This window comes from Pogona vitticeps, chromosome 2, assembly GCF_051106095.1.
Source record: "Pogona vitticeps strain Pit_001003342236 chromosome 2, PviZW2.1, whole genome shotgun sequence".
Lineage (NCBI taxonomy): Eukaryota > Metazoa > Chordata > Lepidosauria > Squamata > Agamidae > Pogona > Pogona vitticeps.
Genome location: NC_135784.1, coordinates 4,500,527 through 4,524,099, shown reverse-complemented (window position 1 = coordinate 4,524,099; position 23,573 = coordinate 4,500,527). Strand labels below are relative to the sequence as shown.

At 45.7% G+C, this 23,573-nt stretch overlaps 1 protein-coding gene and 1 long non-coding RNA gene across 2 annotated transcripts in view; both read right to left on the bottom strand.

The window, feature by feature from the left end:
- The window catches only part of LOC140703781 (uncharacterized), a 64,363-nt gene that overhangs the window by 4,529 nt on the left and 36,261 nt on the right, over positions 1-23,573 (bottom strand). Inside the window, exon 6 of the mRNA XM_078386426.1 lies at positions 11,747-12,671. Coding sequence (XP_078242552.1) covers positions 11,747-12,671 — 925 coding nt within the window. The remainder of the gene's footprint in view (positions 1-11,746; positions 12,672-23,573) is intronic.
- LOC144587311 (uncharacterized) lies at positions 16,295-22,620 on the bottom strand. The gene is made up of 3 exons (XR_013542462.1): positions 22,458-22,620; positions 21,341-21,422; positions 16,295-16,362 (listed from the first exon to the last, which is right to left on the bottom strand). It is a non-coding gene; the product is annotated as an uncharacterized LOC144587311 (long non-coding RNA).

Sequence of the window (23,573 nt, the reverse complement as noted above, 5' to 3'; positions counted from 1 at the left end):
GGCTCCATGATCACTGCAGATGGTGACAGAGCAGCCACGAAATTAAAAGACGCTTGCTTCTTGGGTGGAAAGTCATGATAAACCTCAACAGTATCTTAAAAAGCAGAGACATCACCTTGCCAACAAAAGTCCGAATTGTCAAAGCTATGGTTTTTCCTGTCGTGATGTATGGAAGTGAGAGCTGGACCATAAAGAAAGTTGACCGCCTAAGAATTGATGCTTTTGAATTGTGGTGCTGGAGGAGACTCTTGAGAGTTCCCTGGACTGCAATAGAACAAACACATCCATTCTGACGGAAATCAACCCTGAGTGCTCACTGGAAGGACAGATCCTGAAGCTGAGGCTCCAGTACTTTGGCTATCTAATGAGAAGAAAAGACTCCCTGGAAAAGACTGTGATGTTGGGAAAGTGTGAAGGCAGGAAGAGAAGGGGATGACAGAGGATGAGATGGTTGGACAGTGTCATCGAAGCTACCAACATGAATTTGACACAACTCCGGGAGGCAGTGGAAGACAGGAGGGCCTGGCATGCTCTGGTCCATGGAGTCACGAAGAGTCGGACACAACTAAACAACAACAAAGTACTTCATAGGACTCATAATCTCCTTCCAACTTTATTGTTCTATGATTCTATGTGAACTGTCAAAAAATTCATAGTCACAATATATTGCATTTACAGTATTTTCACTATGTACCATGAAGATTACCCAATCAAACTATGATGTAAGATTAGTCTGGCAGGATTTGTTCCTGAAAATCTTTTTACTACTGCATCATTTTCAGGTGCTTTTAGACAAATCACTTTCATCCTCTGCTCCAGAATTTTCTCAAAGACTGATGTCAACCTGAGCATTCTGCAGTTCCCAGGATCCTCCTTAACCACCACCACCACCACCTTTGAACTGTAGAGTTGGAAGAGACCCTATGGATCATCGAGTCCAGCTTCCTCTCAAGGAGGCACAGTGGGGAAATGAACCCCCAACCTGATTCTGCAGCCAGAGACCTAAATAAAGACAGCAGGTAGATTGAACCTCAGATGTTTTCTGAAATAAACATATACAGAAAGCACCTTCGAACATGGTGGAGAAGAACAATAAGAAAATGAAAGACACTTAAGATCACACAAGTTGGCACTCTACACTATATAAGGTCATTTTATTCATGTGAATCCACTACATGCCTAGGATACAGAAAAGTATTACCTTTTTGGCGGTGAAAGTTCCTCTAAATTTTGTACTTTTGCCATATTACTTTCTTAAAATTCTTATTTCAATTTTAAGCTCTTTAAATAAAGACAGAAAAGCTTTTAATGACTTTTTCTTCTACTCTGAAGTAGAACTGCATGCCCAGAATATTTTAAAAGGTGCAGTAAATTGTCCGGGTTCGATATTACTTACATCGGGAAAAAATGCAACTAATTTGCAGTGCATGCCCTTATTTTTTACTTAATATCTGAACTTCATATAGATTCATATTCCCCTAGCAACGTAACGGCACCTAATTATGTCACTATTGTGACCCAGAACATGAACAATTTTCTTGTACTTTTCGAGGTTATACGTATTCTTCTCAGTTTGCACTGTATTGCTGCTGGTGTTTTATTTTCTTGGGATCCTTCATTCTGGATTATTTTTCTCCAGTGCTTTTTTCCCACTTTAGTAAAGCCCCTTTAGTAAAGTGCAGGACAGGTGTCATGTTGTGTCCAGCTTATGCTGAATTTATGAATAACTCTACTCAGCTCTTACAAAATTATGGCTATGGGTAATTGTCCAGTGGGCTATTACTTATTGTCCAGTGGGCTATTAGTCATTGTCCAGTGCAGTTAAAACCTGGACTGGATGAAGAGGAACCCAAAACAGGAGTCACCCAATGCCAAGGACTTAACATTCAAGCTGAATAACCCCAAGGCCACCATGCTCTACATTAGAAGAAGAGCAGCCTTATGAACCAAAGCTATGTATCTCCATGCCTCCGTTGGCATACACAACATACACACAGAGTGAGAGAGAGATCATGTTTTTGTAATTAAAGATGGTATGTGAGTGCAGGAGATAAGAGTGCACACGTCAAACACTTGATCTACAAGCTGCATTTCTGGGTTTTTCTTGCTATTGTTTATGAGCTCTAAAGTGTGACTATTCACGTCTGACTGCTGGCTTCAAATAATTCATTTTTTATGTTCTCTAACAACTTGTTTTATTTCTTTTCAAGATTTATATCCCACCCAGATCACAAGCTCCAGGACTGAATTCAACAACAACAAAGTACAGTGGTGCCTCGCATTACAACATTAATTCATTCCAGTGAAATCGCTGTAGAACAATAACGTCGAAATGTGAAAAGAAAAAAACCCATTGAAACGCATTTAAACCCGTTTAATGCGTTCCAAGGGGCTGTAAACTCACCGTCCAGCGAAGATCCTCCATAGGGCAGCCATTTTCGCTGCCTCTGCAGCGAGGAATCCGTCCCAGAAAACGGGGGGGGGGGGCATTTTGTTTACCCGGCGGCCATTCTGAAACTGCCGATCAGCTGTTGGAAAATCGTCGTTTTGCAAAGAATCGGTTCCCAAAGCAGGGAACCGATCATCGCAAAGCGAAATTCTCCCATAGGAAACATCGTTTTGTGATCGCAAAAAGTTCATCGTAATGCGGTTTCGTCATTAAACGGGGCAATCGTAAAGCGAGGCACCACTGTACATAAAACAATTCCCATAGTCCATTGGTTTGTTTAAAATGTGGTGCTCCAGAAGAGGTTTGTGGATAACCTGGACAGCCAAAAAGATGAAGAAGTGGATCCTAGATCAAAGTTCAGGGTTGTTTTCAACAAGAACAACGTGAAACATAGTTTTATAAATGAAATTTAAAACAATTTTGGCTCTATGAAACTATTTAGTATATTGCACTCTATTCTCTATCCTGTACCCAGTAACAGAAACAGGAAACCTAATACTGAATTATGCAATTATTTTACTTTTCTGTCTTGTTTTCTCATAAATGTACCTTGATGGTGGAAAACCCCCACCATATTAATTCCTGCCTGTTGTTTCTCATTTATGGTGTGGAATTGACCATCTTTCTGTTATTACAGAGATCAGCTGCAAAAGTAGCAAAGGCCAATTTAGGCAGCATTAACAGAAAAATAGTCTCCAAATGACACAAGGTATTACTTCTCCTCTATTGGGCACTGGTGAGACCCCATTTTGACCACTGTGTAGGCTTCTGCTTGTTAACAAGGATACAGGCACATTGGAACAGGTTCAGAGAAGAACAAGGATAATCAGGGGGCTGGAAACCAAGCCATATAAAGAATGACTGAAAGAACAGGACATGTTTAACCTTGAGGAAAGAAGATTGAGAAGGCACATGATAGCATTTTAAAATACTTGAAAGAGTGTCATAGTGAGGATGATTGTATCTGTTTTCAGTCATGCCAAAGTTCAGGATATGTAATAATGGGCTCAAGTTACAGATATAGGTTGATTACCAAGAAAAACTCCTTAACTGCTAAAGCAGCAGGAGAATGGAACCAACTCTCACAGGAAATCATGAGCGTTCCAACACTATAGGCATTGAAGAGGAAAACAGAAAACCATCTTTCAGACATAGTTTAACTTCTTATCGTTCATTGAGCAGAAGCCTGGATTTGATAGCCTTATATTCCAGTTTCAATTCTATTTTTCTATGAGCCTACGATACAAAAACAAACAAACAAACAAACAAGAACATCTCACCTACCTTGGAAATGTTAAACAGACTTGGAATCTGGTTATTCCCTTTTAGTCCAGAGAGAAGCAAGGAGAGATCAACTCACTTTCACCTGTCCATGAGAGAAAAGGAAAAGGATCAGTCAAAGAAAACAAACAAAAAAACCCCACTTTCCCTTATACTATGCCCTTTTCATATCATGTGGAGCTACATCAACACATCTGCCTCTTCTTTGGAGAAATAGAAAAAAGAGAATGGAAAGAAAGCTAATGAAGAAAGAACATGGAGGAAGGAAAGGAGGAGGAGAAAGAAGGGGAGGCATCTCACAGACTCTGGGGCAAAAGCTCAGCCATTGAAGTTAGCAGGGGTAGGACAGTGGTTCTTAACCTTTGTTACTCGGATGCTTTTGAACTGCAACTCCCAGAAACCCCAGCCAGCACAGCTGGTGGTGAAGGCTTCTGGGAGTTGCAGTCCAAAACTCCTGAGTAACCCAAGGTTAAGAACCAGTGGAGTAGGAGAACAGCAGGCCGTGTTTCCCGCTGACTCATACTGGAAAAGAAGGAGCGTGGAAGGCTGCAATTTCTCCACCTGAGAAACCATTTAAGGGAGCCAGTGAATTGTAGTTGACAAGTCAGACTAGTCACAAGTACAAAAGAACACCAACACCTTCGATGTTAGTCAATATATTTGAGGATTACAAATCTACTGAATGGATCTCCTGCCTTTAGGAATGTCTCAGAATGGAAGCAGGAAGAGACACAATCTTCTGACGCCACTTTCTACCCCCAAGTTGACACCAACAAACCTCACACAGAACTGCCGCCTTCACTGCCGTGCTGGATTTCCATTGGTTACATCCTCCCCCCCCCCCCCGTTTTCACTTGGGCCATTACATTTTTTGCCACTATCCTGGCTGCCCTGTGTGGCAACAGGAAAGGAGTGGTGTTGTGGAGGGAGTGGTGGTGGGGGCAGTTCGTGTCTCAAGGCTTTTCTCAGTTCTTCACCTGCTCTCTTCCAACCCACACCCTGCTCGGGCGTCCCTCTTTCCCTCATAGCCAACCCACTCCCCTCACAGGAGCTGGGGGGGGGGCAGACATTGTGAGGTCTATCCCTACGTAAGAGACCCAGATGGGGAAAAAAAGGCCCGCCTTACAAAGCGTTTGTGCCACGAAGGATAAAGAGGCGCAATCTGGAGCCCGGCTTGAAGCCCGCCCACCCCCCGCATGTTCAGCCCTATATCTGCCCCCCCAAAACACACAAACCGTTCCGCACCGCGAGCGCCCACCTCATTCGAAGCCCGACCGCGAGAGACTCCGGAAGAGGCCGCTCTGGCCGCGGACTTGCTGGAAACCATAGAGGTCGGTCACAGAGGCGCGTACCTTCCAGTTCCTGTCCGGAAGCGCCCGCGGGAGGACCTCCTTCCCTGCCTTCGTAGCTCTATGTTCGCTCTCCTCCCCCCCCCAGTGTTTTAATGAATGGAGGGTTTTTTTTTTCTAAAAACAAAAGGGTTATTCGGAAGGAAAATGGGGGGCAGCGAGGGCGAAGCGGAACAAGAGCCCCACGCCATCCCTGGGTTGCCCGGACTTAGGCGGCAGAAGCGCAAGGTCGGCCATTCCTGATTTCCAAGCCCCCTCCCTCCTCGTGACCAGAGAAGAGGCTCCTGCCGTGCAAGAGAAAAAAGACGCCGAGCCGGGAATAACCGCCGCCTTCGCTGCTGCCTCTTTTCCCGCCAAGCGCCCAACGACTGCCCCCTCCCTTTGTGGGCACGCGAGCTTTTACCTCCCATGTGTCAGAGCGCATGCGCACCCTTCCCTCCTTCCCACAGAGGCTTTGGGAAAAGGCGGGAAAGCGGTGGTGGGCGAAGAGGGAGGGACCTGGCCTGAAGGTGAAACCATTCTTTCCCCTCCCCCTCCCTGTATTTATTTTTTAAATTGCATTGCATTTTTAACTCTGGTGGTTAAAAATACAATGTGATTAAAGAAAATAAAAAAAGAACAAACAAAAAGGACAAAAACGTGCTGGCATCATAAAAGAGTCACTCACTACTCCCCCCCCCCCAAAAAAAATAATTCTGAGGTGACAACTGAACTATAACTGCTAATAGGGAAACTGGTCGCAGGAAGCCTTTATGCCCCACAGAGAAAGGCAGTGAACCATCTGAAAAGCAGAGTACGGAAACTACTCTCTTTTTGGATTAAAACTCCCTGAATTCCCTAACACTGTGAGCAAGGGCCAGGCTGGTTGGGAGGGGGTGTCCTGGGAAATTATATCCCAAAATAACATTTCCTAACTCTGTTGATACAGATACTACAAGATGGCGTCAGTAGCGGGCGGCTAACGCTTACGTCCGCCGAGCCGGCTCGCCTCTTCTGCTTTTACTATTTTTTCTCTTTCTTTTTCTCCCCCCTCTCCCCTCATTTTCTTCCCCCTCTCCCCTCTTTTCTGGGTCCTCTCCTCACCCTCCGATTGCTGGCTGCCGGATCGAATGCGGTGACCGCGGGGCTAGAGCCGGAGCTCAAACACGGAGCCTGGGTTGAGGTCCGGTCTGGGCTTCCCAGCTTCAGCGGAGCTTGGACGCTCGGGAGCCTCGCTGCCTGCAGGAGGTGGCGTTTCGGGCGCTTTTCGCACCGCTGGGGAACTGGAGCCTGGAACCGGAGCCTGGAACGATCGCCGGAGACCTGCCCTACCAGGGAACGGGCTCGCCGGCCAGGCTTATGACAGGGCCCTTCCTGGAGGAGAAGGACCGGCTACTGGCGGCTGGGCATCTGCCCTCCCCTGATAATCTTCGCTCCGACCGCATGGTCGAGGTCGAAGCCCGGAGCCTGGAACCTGGGTTGTCGGATCTCCTGGGGCTAACGGTGGGGACTGGGCCGTTTGTGAGTGCTGTGGATCTCTGGCCGCTGTCGTGGGGCCAGAGAGGTGGCGAGGTGGCGGAAGGAAGATCTCCAATGACCGAAGAGAGAGCCAACTTGCCGGGCGGCCGCCATGTTGGGCTCCCTGTGGGCAGTGCCTTCTCCAGCTTTGGACTGCTCACCCTGCCCTTCCTGGACTATTTGCAGAAACACCTGCAAAAACATCTTGTCATCCTCTCAAGGAAGGATAAAGGAGAAACCAGGGACTAATTATTCTTTTGCCTGGACTTTGCTGCTCCCAACGCTGCCGGTTCTTTTTAAACTGATGCAACTCGTGAGTAACACCCTCACTTTGGCATTTTCCTTGGGTTTAATATCAATCCAAACAACCTTTAAAAATTTATTAACATCATTAAGAACATCAAGACCAGTAAAGCTTAAAGGACAAGGTTGTGAGGTGGCAGAGGATGGACTTGGTTTAGATGGGGGGGGGGGGTAACACTCTTGCTATTCTACAGTGGGGTCTCTACTTAAGAACGTCCCTACTTAAGAACAATTCCACTTAAGAACAGCTCCATTTGCTAAATTTTGCTTCTACTTGAGAACAGAAATCCAAGATAAGAACAGGGAAAAAAAACTTTCCTGCTCTTTTTTTAACCTTAGGTCATCTTAGGTTTAAAAAAAATTCTCCCCCTAGTGGTAGAGTACGTATTAACCAGCTTTGCATTAGTTCCTATGGGAACTAATACTTCAATGTACGAACGCACCTCTACATCACAAAAAAACAGCCAGAACGGATTAATTGGTTTTCAGTCCATTCCTATGGGAAATTTTGCTTCAACTTAAGAACGTTTCAGCTTAAGAACACCATTCCAAAATGGATTAAGTTCTTAAGTAGAGGTTCCACTATAGTTTCTATGGACAGAAAAGAGCAGATACGGATTAAATGGTTTTCAATGCATTCCTATGGGAAATGCAGATTCAACATAAGAACTTTTCAACTTGAGAACCACCTTCCAATACGGATTAAGTTCTTAAGTAGAGACCCCAGTGTATTATGTTTTATATTTTTTTTAATTTGAATTATTTTGTAGTGTGTTTATAATTTTGCATTATAACGTATTGTGTTTATTGTCAAGTTGTCATATTATTTAGTGTCTGCTTTCTTATTTCTCCTTTTTGCTTTGTCTGGCATAGAGTGGGAGGCCTGCTTGCCCAGCGAGGGGCCTTTATCATCCTGGTGGTTATGGGTAGAGGGCGATATGGCAGTGGCACAGTCCCTGCTCGTGTTAGTAGAACAGTGAACAGATGTTTGAAGGCTGTTAACTGTTCTGAGACTGCGGCCAACCCCCAGTATCGAAGTAGCCAGTTCAGCCACCCTTCCACTCTAACCCTCGTCCTGTTGAATGCCAGGTCTGTATCCAACAAGCCCCAGGTGATTCAAGATCTTATCCTGGAGGAGGATGCAGACCTGGCATGCATAACCGAGACATGGCTCAATGGGGAGGGTGGCCCTCCCCTGGCCCTTATCTGCCCGCCCGGTTATGATGTCCAGCACCAGGGTAGACTGGAAGGGCGGGGGGGGGAATAGCCATTGTCTATAAATCCAGCTTGGAGGTTACCAGGCGCTCCTCGGTGGTAAGGCTGGGTCTAGAGGAACTCCATGTGTTGATAGGGGCCAGGGATGGAATTGGGATTTTGCTGGGCTACCGTGCCCCCTGTGGCCCAGCCACTTCCCTTCCGGAGCTGGCCGGTTTTGTCTCCGCGGCATTGTTAGGATCCCCAAGGCTTTTGGTCTTGGGTGATTTCAACGTGCACACGGAGGCAGAGGTTGCCGGGCCAGCTCTTGAGTTCCTGGAAACCATGGCTTCCTTGAACATGTCCCAGCATGTCAACGGCCCCACCCACATGGGTGGTCACACTCTGGACCTGGTTTTTTCCTCCAATTGGGGCGAGAGTGGTCTGATGGTGACGGACCTAGTGTCAGTCCCCTTGTCATGGTCAGATCAACCCCTTGTTAAATGTAACCTAACAGTGGTCCTCCCCCCCCCCGCAGGGAGCAGGGGCCTATTTCAATGGTCCGCCCTCGAAGACTACTGGATCTGATTGGTTTCCAGGATGCCATGAGAGGTATTACGGCTGACCTGGCTAGCGGTCCTGTCGACGTCCTGGTGGACAACTGGACCACCGCTGCCACCAGGGCAGTAGACACGATGGCGCCCAAACGCCCTCTCCGGCGCAGAACTCGTCCGGCGCCCTGGTTCAACCAGGAGCTCCGGGCGATGAAGCGAACAAGGAGAAGGCTAGAGCGTAGATGGAGGAAGAATCCGACGGATAACAATTGGATAGCTGTCAAGGCCACAACTAACCTTTACCTGAACAAGTTGAAGGCTGCATGTAGATCATTCTTCGCTAACTGGATAAGCGACGCGTCCGAACGGCAGGCGGAGCTTTTCCGTATAGTGCGCGACCTATCCGGAGTTGGTCCGGGAGATGGGCTTTCCCCTAGTTTTTCACCAGTCCAATTTGCAGCATTTTTAAAATCTAAAGTGGAGGCCATCCGCCAGGAGCTCTCTCCTTTTTTGAATGCAGTGAATCGAGCTGAGATGTTCAGCGCTCCGTCTTGCCCGGTTATTCTCGACTCCGTTTAGCCGGTAACGCCTGACTCTGTGGCCAGGGTGCTTGATCGCTGTCGGGCCACCACCTCCTCCTTGGACCCTTGCCTGGCCTGGCTAATCAAAGCAGCCAGGCCGAAAACAACTGAATGGGCCACAGCAATAATAAATGGGTCTTTCCTTGAGGGCTGTTTAACATCGATATGAGACCGCTAGCTAGCCTTTGCCTGGAAGCCTTTGGGACACCCCCCCCACCCTGCAGCCACTGCCTGAAGCCACCCCGCGCCGCCTGCCCCAGCCGTTCTCGGACTTCCAGGCATCCGAGCACGGCTGGGGTAGGCGGCGCGGGGCGCTGAGAGCCTTCCGAGCTCTTAAAGGGCTTTCTGCAATGTTGGAGGGGGGCCCTTTGAGAGCTCAGAAGGCAAATGTCGGCAGTGGCTTCGGGGTCCTTCCGAGGCCGCCGCCCACCGCCGACATTTTCCCCCAGCTGAGCAGCGGGGCTCCCGCTGAGCTGGGGGGAAATGCCCCTTCCGAAGGGGAATGCAGGTGGTGGCTTCGGAAGGGTCCTTCCAAGGCCACCGCCGGCATTTTCCCCCAGCTGAGGGCGGGGCTTCAAAGCTCCCGCCGCTCAGCTGGGGGAAAATTGGGCTATGGGGAAAAATCGCAAAGCGATTTTCCCCCATAGTCAACATCGTAATGCGATCGCAAAAGCGATCGCAAAATCCACATCGGTATCCGGATTCGTCGTTAAACGGGGCCCTCGTTAAGCGAGGCACCACTGTATTTGAAAAGTGCTATCATATCAACCCTCAGTCTTCTTCTCTCAAGGCTAAACATGTACAATTCTTTCAGCCTTTCCTCATAAGGCATGGTTTCCAGCTCCCTGATCATCCTTGTCGCCCTCCTCTGAACTTGTTCCAATTTGTTAGAATCCTTCTTGAAGGGTGATGTCCAGAACTGGACACAGTAATCAAGGTCAAGGTCCCTCATTAATTTTATTATATTCAAAAAAAAAGAAGTAATTTCTCATATTTTCTGCATCGAACTCAGTGCAGCTCATGTTCAATCAAACCTCCAAGCCAGTGATAAATTTCAATATTATTTCGACCATTTTCTGAATCTAAGCTTCAGCATAAATTCTACTTTCTGAAGCCTAATTATCAGTGAGGTATGTGATTCATTCATTCATGAGTCAAAAACTTGTTCTGTAGCTAGGCGTGCATAAATTGCAGTTGTGTGCAAGGTTTTGTTAAAAATACTGAAATGAAAGTCACATCCGGGAAGAATTTCCATGGGCACAGTTGCAAGTTCACTTGTGTTGTTTGTGTGTAAAAGCAAATTGTGCAGTTCACTGCAGAACTGGTGTGTAGGCAGACATCTTGCTTGGGTGTAATCTATTAGTGAACATAATCTGGTATACATTTACATATTCTGGTATAAATTTACATTAACCTGAGTACAACAGCATTTCAGTTTAATTCAGAGTGGTCGATCAGACCAGATGGTCGGGATATAAATTAAATAAATAAATGAATAAATAAATGAATAAATGAATAAATAAATAAATAAATTCCGCCAGAGTGTTAGAGCTTAGTTCACATCAAATTGTTTAATTAATTAACTTTTAATTCAAGACAATGCTCAGACAGATGAACATGTTTTCCTAGAATCTTTCATATAATATTTCCTACTGTTTTTCCAAAATTCATTCTGTTAGAACAATCCTCTACCAGAAAGAGGCACTCACCAACCAAAGATATATTTCCCATTTAGATTTGAGTTTGGATTCCCCTTAAAAATAAAAGGGAATGTGACAGCATAGTTCTTCCAGCCAACGTCTACTCAAACCACATACAGCTATTCTGATGCTCTCAAATGTTCTTTGTCTATATCAAATGTGTTTTTTCCACATATTAAAAATTTAGCACATTACAGTGGTGCCTCGACTTACAAACGTAATCGGTCCCAGAAGATGTTCGTAAGTGGAAATGCTCGTAAGTCAAAGCACCATTTCCCATTGAAATGCATGCGAACAGGAATAATCCATTCCAGCATTTGAAAAACAACCAAAAATAATAATAAAGCACACAGAAAGCCCCATTGTTACCAATGGTTTGAATTTCCCACGTTATCCCCCTGCCTTTAGGTCAAAGCTCCGCTTGAAAGTTGAAGCAAAATTTTGCGAGTGGAGCTGCTCGTAAGTCAAAAGGTCCGTAGGTAGGGGTGTTCCTAAGTCGAGGCGCCACTGTACATGTATTAGAATTTAAATTCACTAGTTTCATGTTCAATTATATTTCCATTATTACTGTAGCTCCTTCTGCATTCCATGCACCTTATGTGGTCTCACACTTGTGAATCCTTCTGCATGTAAAGGCCACTACAGCTGGTGAATCTTTTTCCGTATTCTATGGATTTATTTGGTTTCTCCCCAGTGTGAGATCTTGAATGTGAAATAAGGCTGCTGTTCTCAAGGAACTTCCTTCCACATTCCATGACTTTATACAATTTCTCCAGTGTGAGTTCTTTCATGACTGCTGTTAATGAACCTACTTTCATATTCCATGCATTTATATGGTTTTGCCCTTGTGAGTTTTTTCATGTGAGCGTAGGTGACTGCTGGTACTGAAACTCTTTCCACATTCCATGCATATATAGGGTTTTTCCCCAGTGTGAATTCTTTCATGTGAACGTAGGTGGCTGCTGCAACTGAAGCACTTCCCACATTCCATGCACACATATGGTTTCTCCCCTGTGTGAGTTCTGCGATGTGAACTAAGCTGACCACTCTGACTGAAACACTTTCCACATTCCATGCATTTATATGGTTTCTCCCCAGTGTGAGTTCTTTGGTGTGAACTAAGGTTGCTACTGCGGCTGAAGCTCTTTCCACATTCCATGCACTTGTATGGTTTCTCCCCTGTGTGTGTTCTTTGATGGGAATGTAGCTGACTGCTGTTAATGAAGCACTTTCCACATGCCATGCATATGTATGGTTTCTCTCCTGTGTGAGTACGTTGATGGGAACTAAACTGACTGCTGTTAATGAAGCTCTTTCCACATTCCGTGCATTCAAATGGCTTCTCCCCTGTGTGAGTACTTTCATGTGAAATCAGGCTGTCACTCCGATTGAAGCTCTTTCCACATTCCATGCATTTATATGGTTTCTCCCCTGTATGAGTTCTTTGGTGTAAACTTAATTGGCTGCTTTGACTGAAGCTCTTTCCACATTCAATACATTCATATGGTTTCTCCCCTGTGTGAATTCTTTGATGTAAAGTTAATTGACTGCTGTGATTGAAGCTCTTTCCACATTCCTTGCATTTATATGGTCTCTCCCCTGTGTGAGTTCTTTGATGTGTACTTAGGTGACTGATTTGGCTGAAGCTCTTTCCACATTGCAGACATTTATACTGCTTTGCCTCTACCAGGAGTTTTTCATGTGAAATAAGATTACTGCTCATTTTGATACTCTGCATGTTCCATATATTGATATGGTTTTTCCTTCAGCTCGATTATATGTTTGTTCAAATCCGAGGTACACTGGAATGCATTTTCTCAGTGGAACATGTTCTCCTTTCCTTCTTTCCTTCTTTCTGGGGGCTGTCACAATTTCATAAACCTTGGCCTTCTGAGAACTTGCATATTTTTCTTTTTCTAGCTTTTTTCCTGTCTTTTCTCTCTTTCTGGCTGTTCAGTTTTTTTTTGTTGTTGTTGTGTTTACCTGCTTCACACTTAGTTCTGTTTGGTAATAGAATAGGTGACTCTGTATAATTCTGATGGTTCTGTTCATTACCTGATAGAGAAAAAAAGAGGAGTACAGCACAGCAGCGAATTGCATTGGGGATTTACTTTGTTTTTCACATTCATGAGTAGAGACGGGGGTATTTCTATATGAATAACCCCGCACAGCTAGACGTAACAAGCTTCCAGCCCCCTCCCCAAGGCTGGACCACTCACTCATGTGTCCACCGCCACCACTCTCCCTTCCAATCGCTCCGGAGCTTGCAGTCGGCTATCCACTCATCAGCCTGGCAGGGAGACTCATCTTCCCTTCTTCTGCCAGGAGTGGCTAGCCGACCGAGAGCTCCAGAGCAATTGGAAGGGCGAGCGGAGCCGGCAGCAGCGGACGCATGAGAGGATGGTCTGGCCCCAGGGGGCCGGACCCTCGTTACACCCAGCTGTGCAGGGCTGTTCATATTTATATACGAAAACCCCCATCTCTAGTCATGAAAAAAAAATCCCGTAACTGCATCAGCACAGGAGAAGGAGAAGAGTGATTCCCTTGAATTTTGCATGGTCAGATAGAATGGCAGTATAGTCAGGATTGACATTTTGTTTGTGAAAATCATGAAATCATTTCCTAGTTTTCTTTTTTAATAAAATGTATAAAAACCTTCAAAATCGTTTTGCTTTTCCAAAGCATCTTAACATAAAGTGAAAAGTCAAAGCATAGGGGATTTCTTGAGTCCTTGTGTCTAGATTGGTTGCTATACATGCAAGAGAAAAACTGAAAATTGTTGAATGTGAGCAGTTAAGTAAACAAAAATATGGGGATTGTTTAACCAGAATGAAACTGAAGACAGACAAGAGCACAGATGATGTAAAAAGCATCTAAAATGGTTCAGTTACTCAGGATAATTATACAATAATTAATGGGTCTCTCAAGGAGACACTCATTAGGCCCAAAGGGAAGAAACCAAGTTTGGCGGTGGAAAACATTGACAATTATAGGCCTGTCGCCAATGTTTCTTCCCTTAGCAAAGTGGTAGAGAGGATGGTGGCTGACTAGCTCCAGGCTCTTTTGGATGAAACCAATGCCCTAGATCCATTCCAGTCGGGTGTCAGGTCGCACCATGGTACGGAAATGGCATTGGTCGCCCTTTCGATGACCTGCTGAGGGAGGCTGACAGGAACAAAATGTCTTTGTTGGTCCTCCTCGATATCTCAGCAGTCTTCGATACCGTCGACCATGGTATCCTCCTGGGGAGGCTCTCTGAGCTCGTAATCGGTGGTCTGGCGCTTGCCTGGCTCCAATCCTTCTTGGAGGACCGTCCTCAGAGAGTACAGCTTGGGGAGAGTGTTTCAACCCCATGAAACCTCAATTGTGGGGTTCTTCAGGGCTCAATTATCTCCCCAATGCTGTTTAATATCTACATGAGGCTGCTGGGTGGGGTCATCAGGGGATGTGGGGCTTCGCGCCATCAGTACGCTGATGACACCCAGCTCTACATCTCCTTTTCTCCAACCACAGTGGATGCCGTTCTGTCCCTTCAGCGCTGCCTGGAGGCTGTACTGCAATGGATGCAGGAGAATGGACTGAGGCTAAACCCAGACAAGACGGAGGTCCTGAGGGTGGGTGGCCCCTCCATTGGTGATTTGGGAAACTCCCTCTCTTTTGGGGGAGTGAGGTTCGCAGCTTGGGGGTCCATCTGGATCCGGCGCTCATCACGGAAACCCAGGTGGCGTCAGTGGTCCGCTCTGCCTATTTCCATTTGTGGCCCAGCTGCCTCCCTATCTTGAAGTTGGGGCACTCACCACTCTGGTCCATGCGCTTGTAGTCTTGAGATTAGACTACTGTAATGTGCTCTACATGGGGCTACCTTTGAGTGTTGTGGAAGCTTCAAATGGTGCAGAACACAGTGGCCAGACTTCTCACAGGGATGAGAAAATATCAGCATATCTCCCCCACTCTGGCTGCCTTGCATTGGCTGCCTGTTCGTTTCCGCATTAATGAGGACATACAAAGCCCTAAACGTTTTAGGACCTCAATATCTAGCGGAACGCCTTCTCCCACCTAGATCTACCCAAGCCACGCGTTCTAGCCAGGAAGGACGGCTGAGGGGCCTAACGCCGAGGGAGGCCCGGAGAGAAAAGAACAAGAAACCGGGCCTTCTCGGCAGTGGCCCCTTGCCTTTGGAACAGACTGCCCCTTATCTGGCTCCCTCACTGGGTGTTTTTAATAGCAAAATTAAGACTTGGCTCTTTAGGCAGGCTTTCCCTCCTGTCATCACTTGAATTTTTTTCTTTTCCCAATCTTGAACTACATTACTATTGTTGTTTTTTTACTTCATTTATATTGTTTTTATTCCATTTTTTATTGTTAGCCGCCCAGAGTAGACTTCAGTCTCTATGGGCGGGGTATGAATTTAATAAAGAAATAATGAATAGAACAGAGAAAAATAAATTGCTATCATGACCTGCAACTCATGATTTTTACGTTGAGATCATTCTATCAGTAACAAGACCCTTATATGTTTCTTATAGATGTGGTCAATGTAAAAACTGCTGAAGGCTGTGAAATATATTTGTGAAGGTGATCGAGAGAGTGTGCCGTCCTCCGTTAAAAAGGAAGATGTAGAGGAAGGCGGATGTGTGGAAGGGGTGCTGATAGAACTGGACCAAACGGAGGTGGTGTCTGAGAGGGCTGAAGAGGTGTGTCTTGTGGAAGAAGGAGGGGAGGAGGTGGATCTAATTATGTGGGAGGAGATAAAAGAAGGAGGAGGCGCGCGGGACTTTAGAACTTGGACAGACTTAAACGTGGACAGACCAAGACACCGAGGGGTCCAGACTGAGCCCATTCTCGACCCAAGTCAAGCGTCTGGAGCAACATCGGGGTTCCCTAATCTGATGACCGGAGGGGGACTACTGCCGGATCCACCATTCCTGGGAGCCAAAGGCAGAGGTATTGAGCCCCTGGAATGGAAGGTTTCAGTTTTCCCCCTGAACTATCCTGGGAGAGGGAGGCGTGTGATCCGGCCCGGGCCAGAATATCAGAAGAAACCTTTAGAGGGAGATTGGGCCCGCCACCCTTGCTGCGGCACGGTGTGTGCACTGAGGAGCGTGCCCTTGAGTCAGATGACAGACAGGGAGAAGTTTGGGCCAGCTCCCTTCTAGGCGAACAAACCGCGGTTCCTACTGTTCGTCCTAAGAAGTACCATTTGTTGAATGATCAGTTGTTGCAAGATCCGTTTGATCCTTTAGAGTTGGAAGCTGTTTACAATAAAGTGTTTAATAATGAACCTCGGGATGGGCCTCCGTGTCTGTTTCCCGCCTTCACTACAAGTGCCCCCCCCCCGCTGGAGAAGGACCTTCTTACAATATTCCTTCAATTTTAAAATCTATCAGAAATATCTACTACTGGGTTTTAACTTTTTATGTCTACACGCTTCTATCTTTTCTGACTGATGGACTTCTGTAGATGGAAGATAAAACTAAATAAATGCTTATATATCTGCAATTTAACACAGTTAGAATAATCCCATTTGAATCATTGGAACCTAAGGAAGAATTGACTCTTCACATTCCCATTGATGCAATGGCCCCTATTCTAGTGGGATTTACTATACAATGGTGCCTCGCATTACGAGCGCTCCGTTTTACGATGAAATCACTTTACGTTGAAGGTTTTGTGATTGCAAAAGCGATTGCAAAACAATGTTTCCTATGGGGGAATTTCGCTTTGCGATGATCGGTTCCCTGGTTCGGGAATCGATTCTCACAAAGTGATGATTTTCAGCCAGCTGATCAGCTGTTTCAAAATGGCCGCCGGGTAAAAAACATGGCTCCTTGCTCTTTTCTGGGACAGATTCCTCGCTGCACAGGCAGCGAAAATGGCCGTGCTATGGAGGATCTTCGCTAGACGGTGAGTTTCAAGCCCCTAGGAACTCATTAATCGGGTTTTAATGCGTTTCTGTGGGCTTTTTAATTTCGCATTACGTTTTCATTCTACAGCGATTTCGCTGGAACGAATTAACGTTGTAATGCGAGGCACAACTGTATTAAACAACAGAATTTTGGCCACTCTGTTCCATTAGCTTGTCTGTGTCCACTGACTTGCATGATCGCTCAGGCCTTTATTGGCTATCCTTAGCCTGGTTCTCTTTCCAGAAACTGCCTTTGCTCCAGAACTCTGCTTCTGTCTTACGCCATCCACACAATCAGATCAAAGATTTTCTCAGAAAAGTATGTTTCTTTCCCAGCTGCATCGGGCCAAGGCTGGCATCAGAACTGCATTCTTCTTAAGCCAAAATGTATCATTTATTTATTTTATTCATTTCAAATCAACTGACTTTGGCTCCTGAACGTAGGAGAATAAGGGGATACCATGTTGCTCATTGTTCAGATGCTTTGACCATACGTCTGATATCATTTTAAAATTGCCAAGCTGGACTCCTCTGTTTACTTGAATGGGGGAAATTTTAACTGCTGAAATGTTTTAAAATATTGGAAATAAAGACTTTCCTCACCTCCCTTAATTGGGAAAGATGACAATAGAAAACCACATACGTAATACTGGAATTTCATACTGATTTTTATTCTCCTACCAAAGGGAATAATAATAATAATAATAATAATAATAATAATAATAATAATAATAATAATAATAATAATAATAATAATAATAATAATAATAATAAATAATAATAATAGAACTACATTACTATTACTATTACTATTACTATTACTATTATTATTATTATTATTATTATTAAAGAGGAGTGTTTTTGTATCTGTCCTCATTTGTTTTCAGTGAAAAGTGGGAAAAACAAGAACGTCTGGAATGGCGTTTAGAGGAAGCCCAGAGGAGGGAATACCTTGGGGACCCTGGAACCCCCATGAGAGAGAGAACCCCTCCGGGGTGAGACCCAAGATGAGGAGACCCTCCCGTTATTAGGAACGGAAGAAAAGGAGGTTCTCGAGGGAGACGGCAGCCCCTTTTTGCAGTGACCTTGGGAAAACAAATCCTTGAACCCGTTTGAGACAGATGTGTGGTTGCCCCTGCATCGCCCGTTGGTGACAAGAGAGATGTTGCACAGTGATCATTTGAACGAAGCCTTAAGGTTGAATGATTCAATGAATCCAAGTTATGGTTTAAACCTACAAGTGACTCCTGCTTTATTTGGGGGAAAAAGGAGGCTCTATGCAAACCCTCACACAGAATGACTTGACTTCCAACCATAAAGGAAAATAAGATGGAAATGGCTTAGAGACACTCTACTAGGTCTGTGATTTGATAAAAACAAAAGTGCACTTTTAGACAGTGGACATCATTGGCAAATAAGACATCTGCATTTTTCTCTTGAATACTTCCAGCCTCCCAAGGCATTTGGTTCCCCTGTTGTACTACTCTTAACAGTTAAGATGTTTTTCCTGCTATTCAGCCTAAATCTGGCTTCCTGTAACTTGAACTCAATATTGCATCTCCTTCACTCTCAAATGATTGAACACAGATCCTGTCCCTCCTCTGGATGACAACATCCCACCACACACACACGCCCTCCTTTTCTCAAGGGTAAACATGCCCAGAGATTTCAGTCTTTCCTCACAGGATTTGGTTTCCAGTCTTCTGATCATCCTTGTTGCCTCTCCTCTGAATCTGTTCCAGTTTGTCTGCATTCTTTTTCAACTGTGCTACTCTGAAATGGAGCCGGTACTAACAATGAAGCCTGCTCAGTGCCAAATAGAGGGGAACTAGTACTTCATGGGACTCATAGCCTCCTTCCAACTTTATTGTTCTATGATTCTATGTGAACGTTGTCCAAAAAAAATATTCATAGTTGCAATATATTACATTTACAGTATTTTCACAATCTACCAGGGAGATTACCCCATCAAACGATGATGTAAGATTAGTCTGGCAGGATTTGTTCCTGAAATCTATTTACTACTGCATCATTTTCAGGTGCTTTTAGACAAATCACTTTCATCCTCTGCTCCAGAATTTTCTCAAAGACTGATGTCAACCTGAGCATTCTGCAGTTCCCAGGATCCTCCTTAACCACCACCTTTGAACTGTAGAGTTGGAAGAGACCCTATGGATCATCAAGTCCAGCTTCCTCTCAAGGACGCACAGTGGGGAAATGAACTCACAACCTCTGATTCCGCAGCCAGAGACCTAAATAAGGACAGCAGGTAGATTGAACCTCAGATGTTTTCTGAAATAAACATATACAGAAAGTGCCTTCGAAAACGGTGGGGAAGAACAATAAGAAAATGAAAGACCCTTAAGATCACACAAGTTGGCACTCTACACTATCTAGTCATTTTATTCCTCTAAATTTTGTACTTTTGCCATATTACTTTCTTAAAATTCTTATTCCAATTTTAAGCTCTTTAAATAAAAGAAGACAGAAAAGCTTTCAATGACTTTTTCTTCTACTCTGAAGTAGAACTGCATGCCCAGAATATATATTTTAAAAGGTGCAGTAAACTGTCCGGGTCCAATACTACTTACACCTGAAAAAAGGCGACTAATCTGCAGTTCATGCCCTTATCTTTTATTTACTTAATATCTGAACTTCATATAGATTCATATTCCCTTAGCAATATAACGGCACCTAAAATTATGTCACTATTTCTTTTTAACAAGGAGTGACACGAACTATTTTCTTGTACCTTTTGAGGTTATACCTATTCTTCTCAGTTTGCACTTTATTGCTGCTGGTGTTTTTTTTTTCTTCTGGGTTATTTTTCTCCAGTGCTTTTTTCCCACTTTAGTAAAGCCCCTTTAGTAAAGTCCAGGACAGCTGTCATGTTGTGTCCAGCTTATGCTGAATTTATGAATAACTCTACTCAGCTCTTACAAAATTATGGCTATGGGGTCGTTGTCCAGATCACAAGCTCCAGGACTAAATTCAACAAGAACAACGTACGTAAAACAATTTCCATAGTCCATTGGTTTGTTTAAAATGTGGTGCTCCAGAAGAGGTTTGTGGATAACCCGGACAGCCAAAAAGATGAAGAAGTTCATCCTAGATCAAAGTTCAAGGTTGGTTTCAACAAAAACAACGTGAAACATAGTTTTATGAATAAAATGTAAAACAACTTAAGCTCTATGAAACTATTTAGTATATTGCACTCTATTCTCCATCCCAGTATCAGAAACAGGAAACCTAATGCTGAATTTTGCAATTATTTTACTTTTCTGTTTTGTTTTCTCATAAATGTACCTTGATGGTGGAAAAACCCCACCGTATTAATTCCTGCCTGTTGTTTCTCATTTCTGGTGTGGAATTGACCATCTTTCTGTTATTATAGAGATCGGCTGCAAAAGTAGCAAAGGCCAATTTAGGCAGCATTAACAGAAAAATAATCTCCAAATGACACAAGGTACTACTTCCCCTCTATTAGGCACTGGTGAGACCCCATTTTGAGCACTGTGTAGGCTTCTGCTTGTTAACAAGGATACAGGCACATTGGAACAGGTTCAGAGAAGAACAAGGATAATCAGGGGGCTGGAAACAAAGCCATATAAAGAAAGACTGAAAGAACAGGACATGTTTAGCCTTGAGGAAAGAACACTGAGTGGGGACATGATAGCACTTGAGAGGGGATATGATAGCATTTTAAAATACTTGAGTGTCATAGTGAGGATGGATAGGATCTGTTTTCAGTCATGCCAAAGTTCAGGATATGTAATACAGTGGTGCCCCGTATAGCGAGGTTAATCCGTTCCGGATTAACCTTCGCTATGCGAAAACATCGCTGTATGGGGCAGGAAAAGCCTATTGGAACGCATTAAACTTAGTTTAATGCGTTCCAATAGACGCCAAAACTTACCCCTCCAGCGATGTTTTCGCGGTCCGGCGGCCATTTTGGAGCCGCCGATGGCCGCGGATGACCCGAAATGGCCCCCCGCAGCGTTTTCGCTACCTCGGTAAGCAAGGGGAGGGCGCGAAAACACTGACGGGGGGCATTTCGGGTCATCCGGCGGCCATTTTGGAGCCGCCGATCAGCTGATCGGCGGCTCCAAAATGACCGCCGGACGCCCCAATCGTCGCAATGCGAGCGCGGCGATTGGGGCAGCTCCGTATAGCGATCCCCAAAAAGGGATCGCTATACGGATTCTTCGTTGTACGGTGCGCTCGTTAAGCGAGGCACCACTGTAATGGGCTCAAGTTACAGATATAGGTTGATTACCAAGAAAAACTCCTTAACTGCTAAAGCAGCAGGAGAATGGAACCAACTCTCGCAGGAAATCATGAGCGTTCCAACACTATAGGCATTGAAGAGGAAAACAGAAAACCATCTTTCAGACATAGTTTAACTTCTTATCGTTCATTGAGCAGAAGACTGGATTTGATAGCCTTATATTCCAGTTTCAATTCTATTTTTCTATGAGCCTACGATACAAAAACAAACAAACAAACAAACAAGAACATCTCACCTACCTTGGAAATGTTAAACAGACTTGGAATCTGGTTATTCCCTTTTAGTCCAGAGAGAAGCAAGGAGAGATCAACTCACTTTCACCTGTCCATGAGAGAAAAGGAAAAGGATCAGTCAAAGAAAACAAACAAAAAAACCCCACTTTCCCTTATACTATGCCCTTTTCATATCATGTGGAGCTACATCAACACATCTGCCTCTTCTTTGGAGAAATAGAAAAAAGAGAATGGAAAGAAAGCTAATGAAGAAAGAACATGGAGGAAGGAAAGGAGGAGGAGAAAGAAGGGGAGGCATCTCACAGACTCTGAGGCAAAAGCTCAGCCACTGAAGTTAGCAGGGGTAGGAGAACAGCAGGCCGTGTTCCCTGCTGACTCATACTGGAAAAGAAGCAGCGTGGAAGGCTGCAATTTCTCCACCTGAGAAACCATTTAAGGGAGCCAGTGAATTGTAGTTGACAAGTCAGACTAGTCACAAGTACAAAAGAACACCAACACCTTCGATGTTAGTCAATATATTTGAGGATTACAAATCTACTGAATGGATCTCCTGCCTTTAGGAATGTCTCAGAATGGAAGCAGGAAGAGACACAATCTTCTGACGCCACTTTCTACCCCCAAGTTGACACCAACAAACCTCACACAGAACTGCCGCCTTCACTGCCGTGCTGGATTTCCATTGGTTACATCCTCCCCCCCCCCCGTTTTCACTTGGGCCATTACATTTTTTGCCACTATCCTGGCTGCCCTGTGTGGCAACAGGGAGTAGTGATGTGGAGGGAGTGGTGGTGGGGGCAGTTCGTGTCTCAAGGCTTTTCCCAGTTCTTCACCTGCTCTCTTCCAACCCACACCCTGCTTAGGCGTCCCTCTTTCCCTCATAGCTTACTCACACCCCTCACAGGAGCTGGGGGGGGGCAGACATTGTGAGATCTATCCCTACGTAAGAGACCCAGAGGGGGGAAAAAGGCCTGCCTTACAAAGCGTTTGTGCCACGAAGGATAAAGAGGTGCAATCTGCAGCCGGGCTTGAAGCCCGCCTACCCCCCCGCTCTTCCCACCCCCATATTTGCCCCCCCAAAACACACACACACACACACACTTCGTTGAGCACCGCGAGCGCCCACCTCATTCCAAGTCCGACCGCGAGAGACTCCGGAAGAGGCCGCTCTGGCCGCGCGATTGCTGGAAACCATAGAGTTCAGGCACAGAGGAGCGTAGCTTCCAGTTCCTATCCGGAAGCGCCCGCTGGAGGACCTCCTTAACTGCCTTCAAAGCTCTATGTTCTCTCTCCTCCCCCCCCCCCCCAGTGTTTTAATAAATGGTTTTTTTTTCCTAAAAGCAAAAGGGAGGGGTGTGAGCAGCCCCTGCCTTTATCTTCTCCAAAGGGAACTTCGCGTGGGGTGGCGGTGGTGGAGGGAACCCCAAGTTTTTCACTACGGAGTGAGACGGGGGAGAAGAAATGACGCTCAGTCCCCCCCCCCACAAGCCAACGGTCCTTCCCAGAATCCTCAGGAGGGCCTTCCGTCAGAGCCCAAGGGGGGAGGGTTTCTCAAGTCCATTTCCTTCAAACACTGCGCATGCGCGGGAGGGTTTGCAAAGACTTGCGAGCCCGCTCTCTCGCCAGTCAAACGGGCCTTCCTCTACTTCGCCTTGCGAGGGGGGTGGGCTGTCGGGCTACTCGGAAGGGAAACTGGGAGGGGGGGTGGAGGGCGAAGCGTAACAAGAGCCCCCGCGCCATCCCTGGGTTGCCCGGACTTAGGCGGCAGAAGCGGAAGGTCGGCCGTTCCTGATTTCCAAGCCCCCTCCCTCCTCGTGACCAGCGAAGAGGCTCCCGCCGTACAGGAGACAAAAGACGCCGAGCGGGGAATAACCGCCGCCTCCGCCGCGGCCCCTTTTCCCGCCAAGCGCCCAACGGCTACCCCCTCCCTTGGGGCCCGCGAGCTCTTTTACCTCCCAGTCACAGCGCATGCGCACCCTTCCCTCCTTCCCACAGAGGCTTTGGGAAAAGGCGGGAAAGCGGTGGTGGGCGAAAGGGGAGGGGCCTGCCCTGAAAGGGAACTGTCCTTTCCCCTCTCCTCCCTGTGTTACTGTGGCCCTGACGCACGAGGTTAAAAACACAATGCAAATTAATAAAAAGCAAAAACAAAAAGCACAATACGTGGTTGCATCATAAAAGAGTCACTCATTATTTCCCCCACACAGACACCCACCCAAATTCTGAGGTGACAATTTAACGAAAC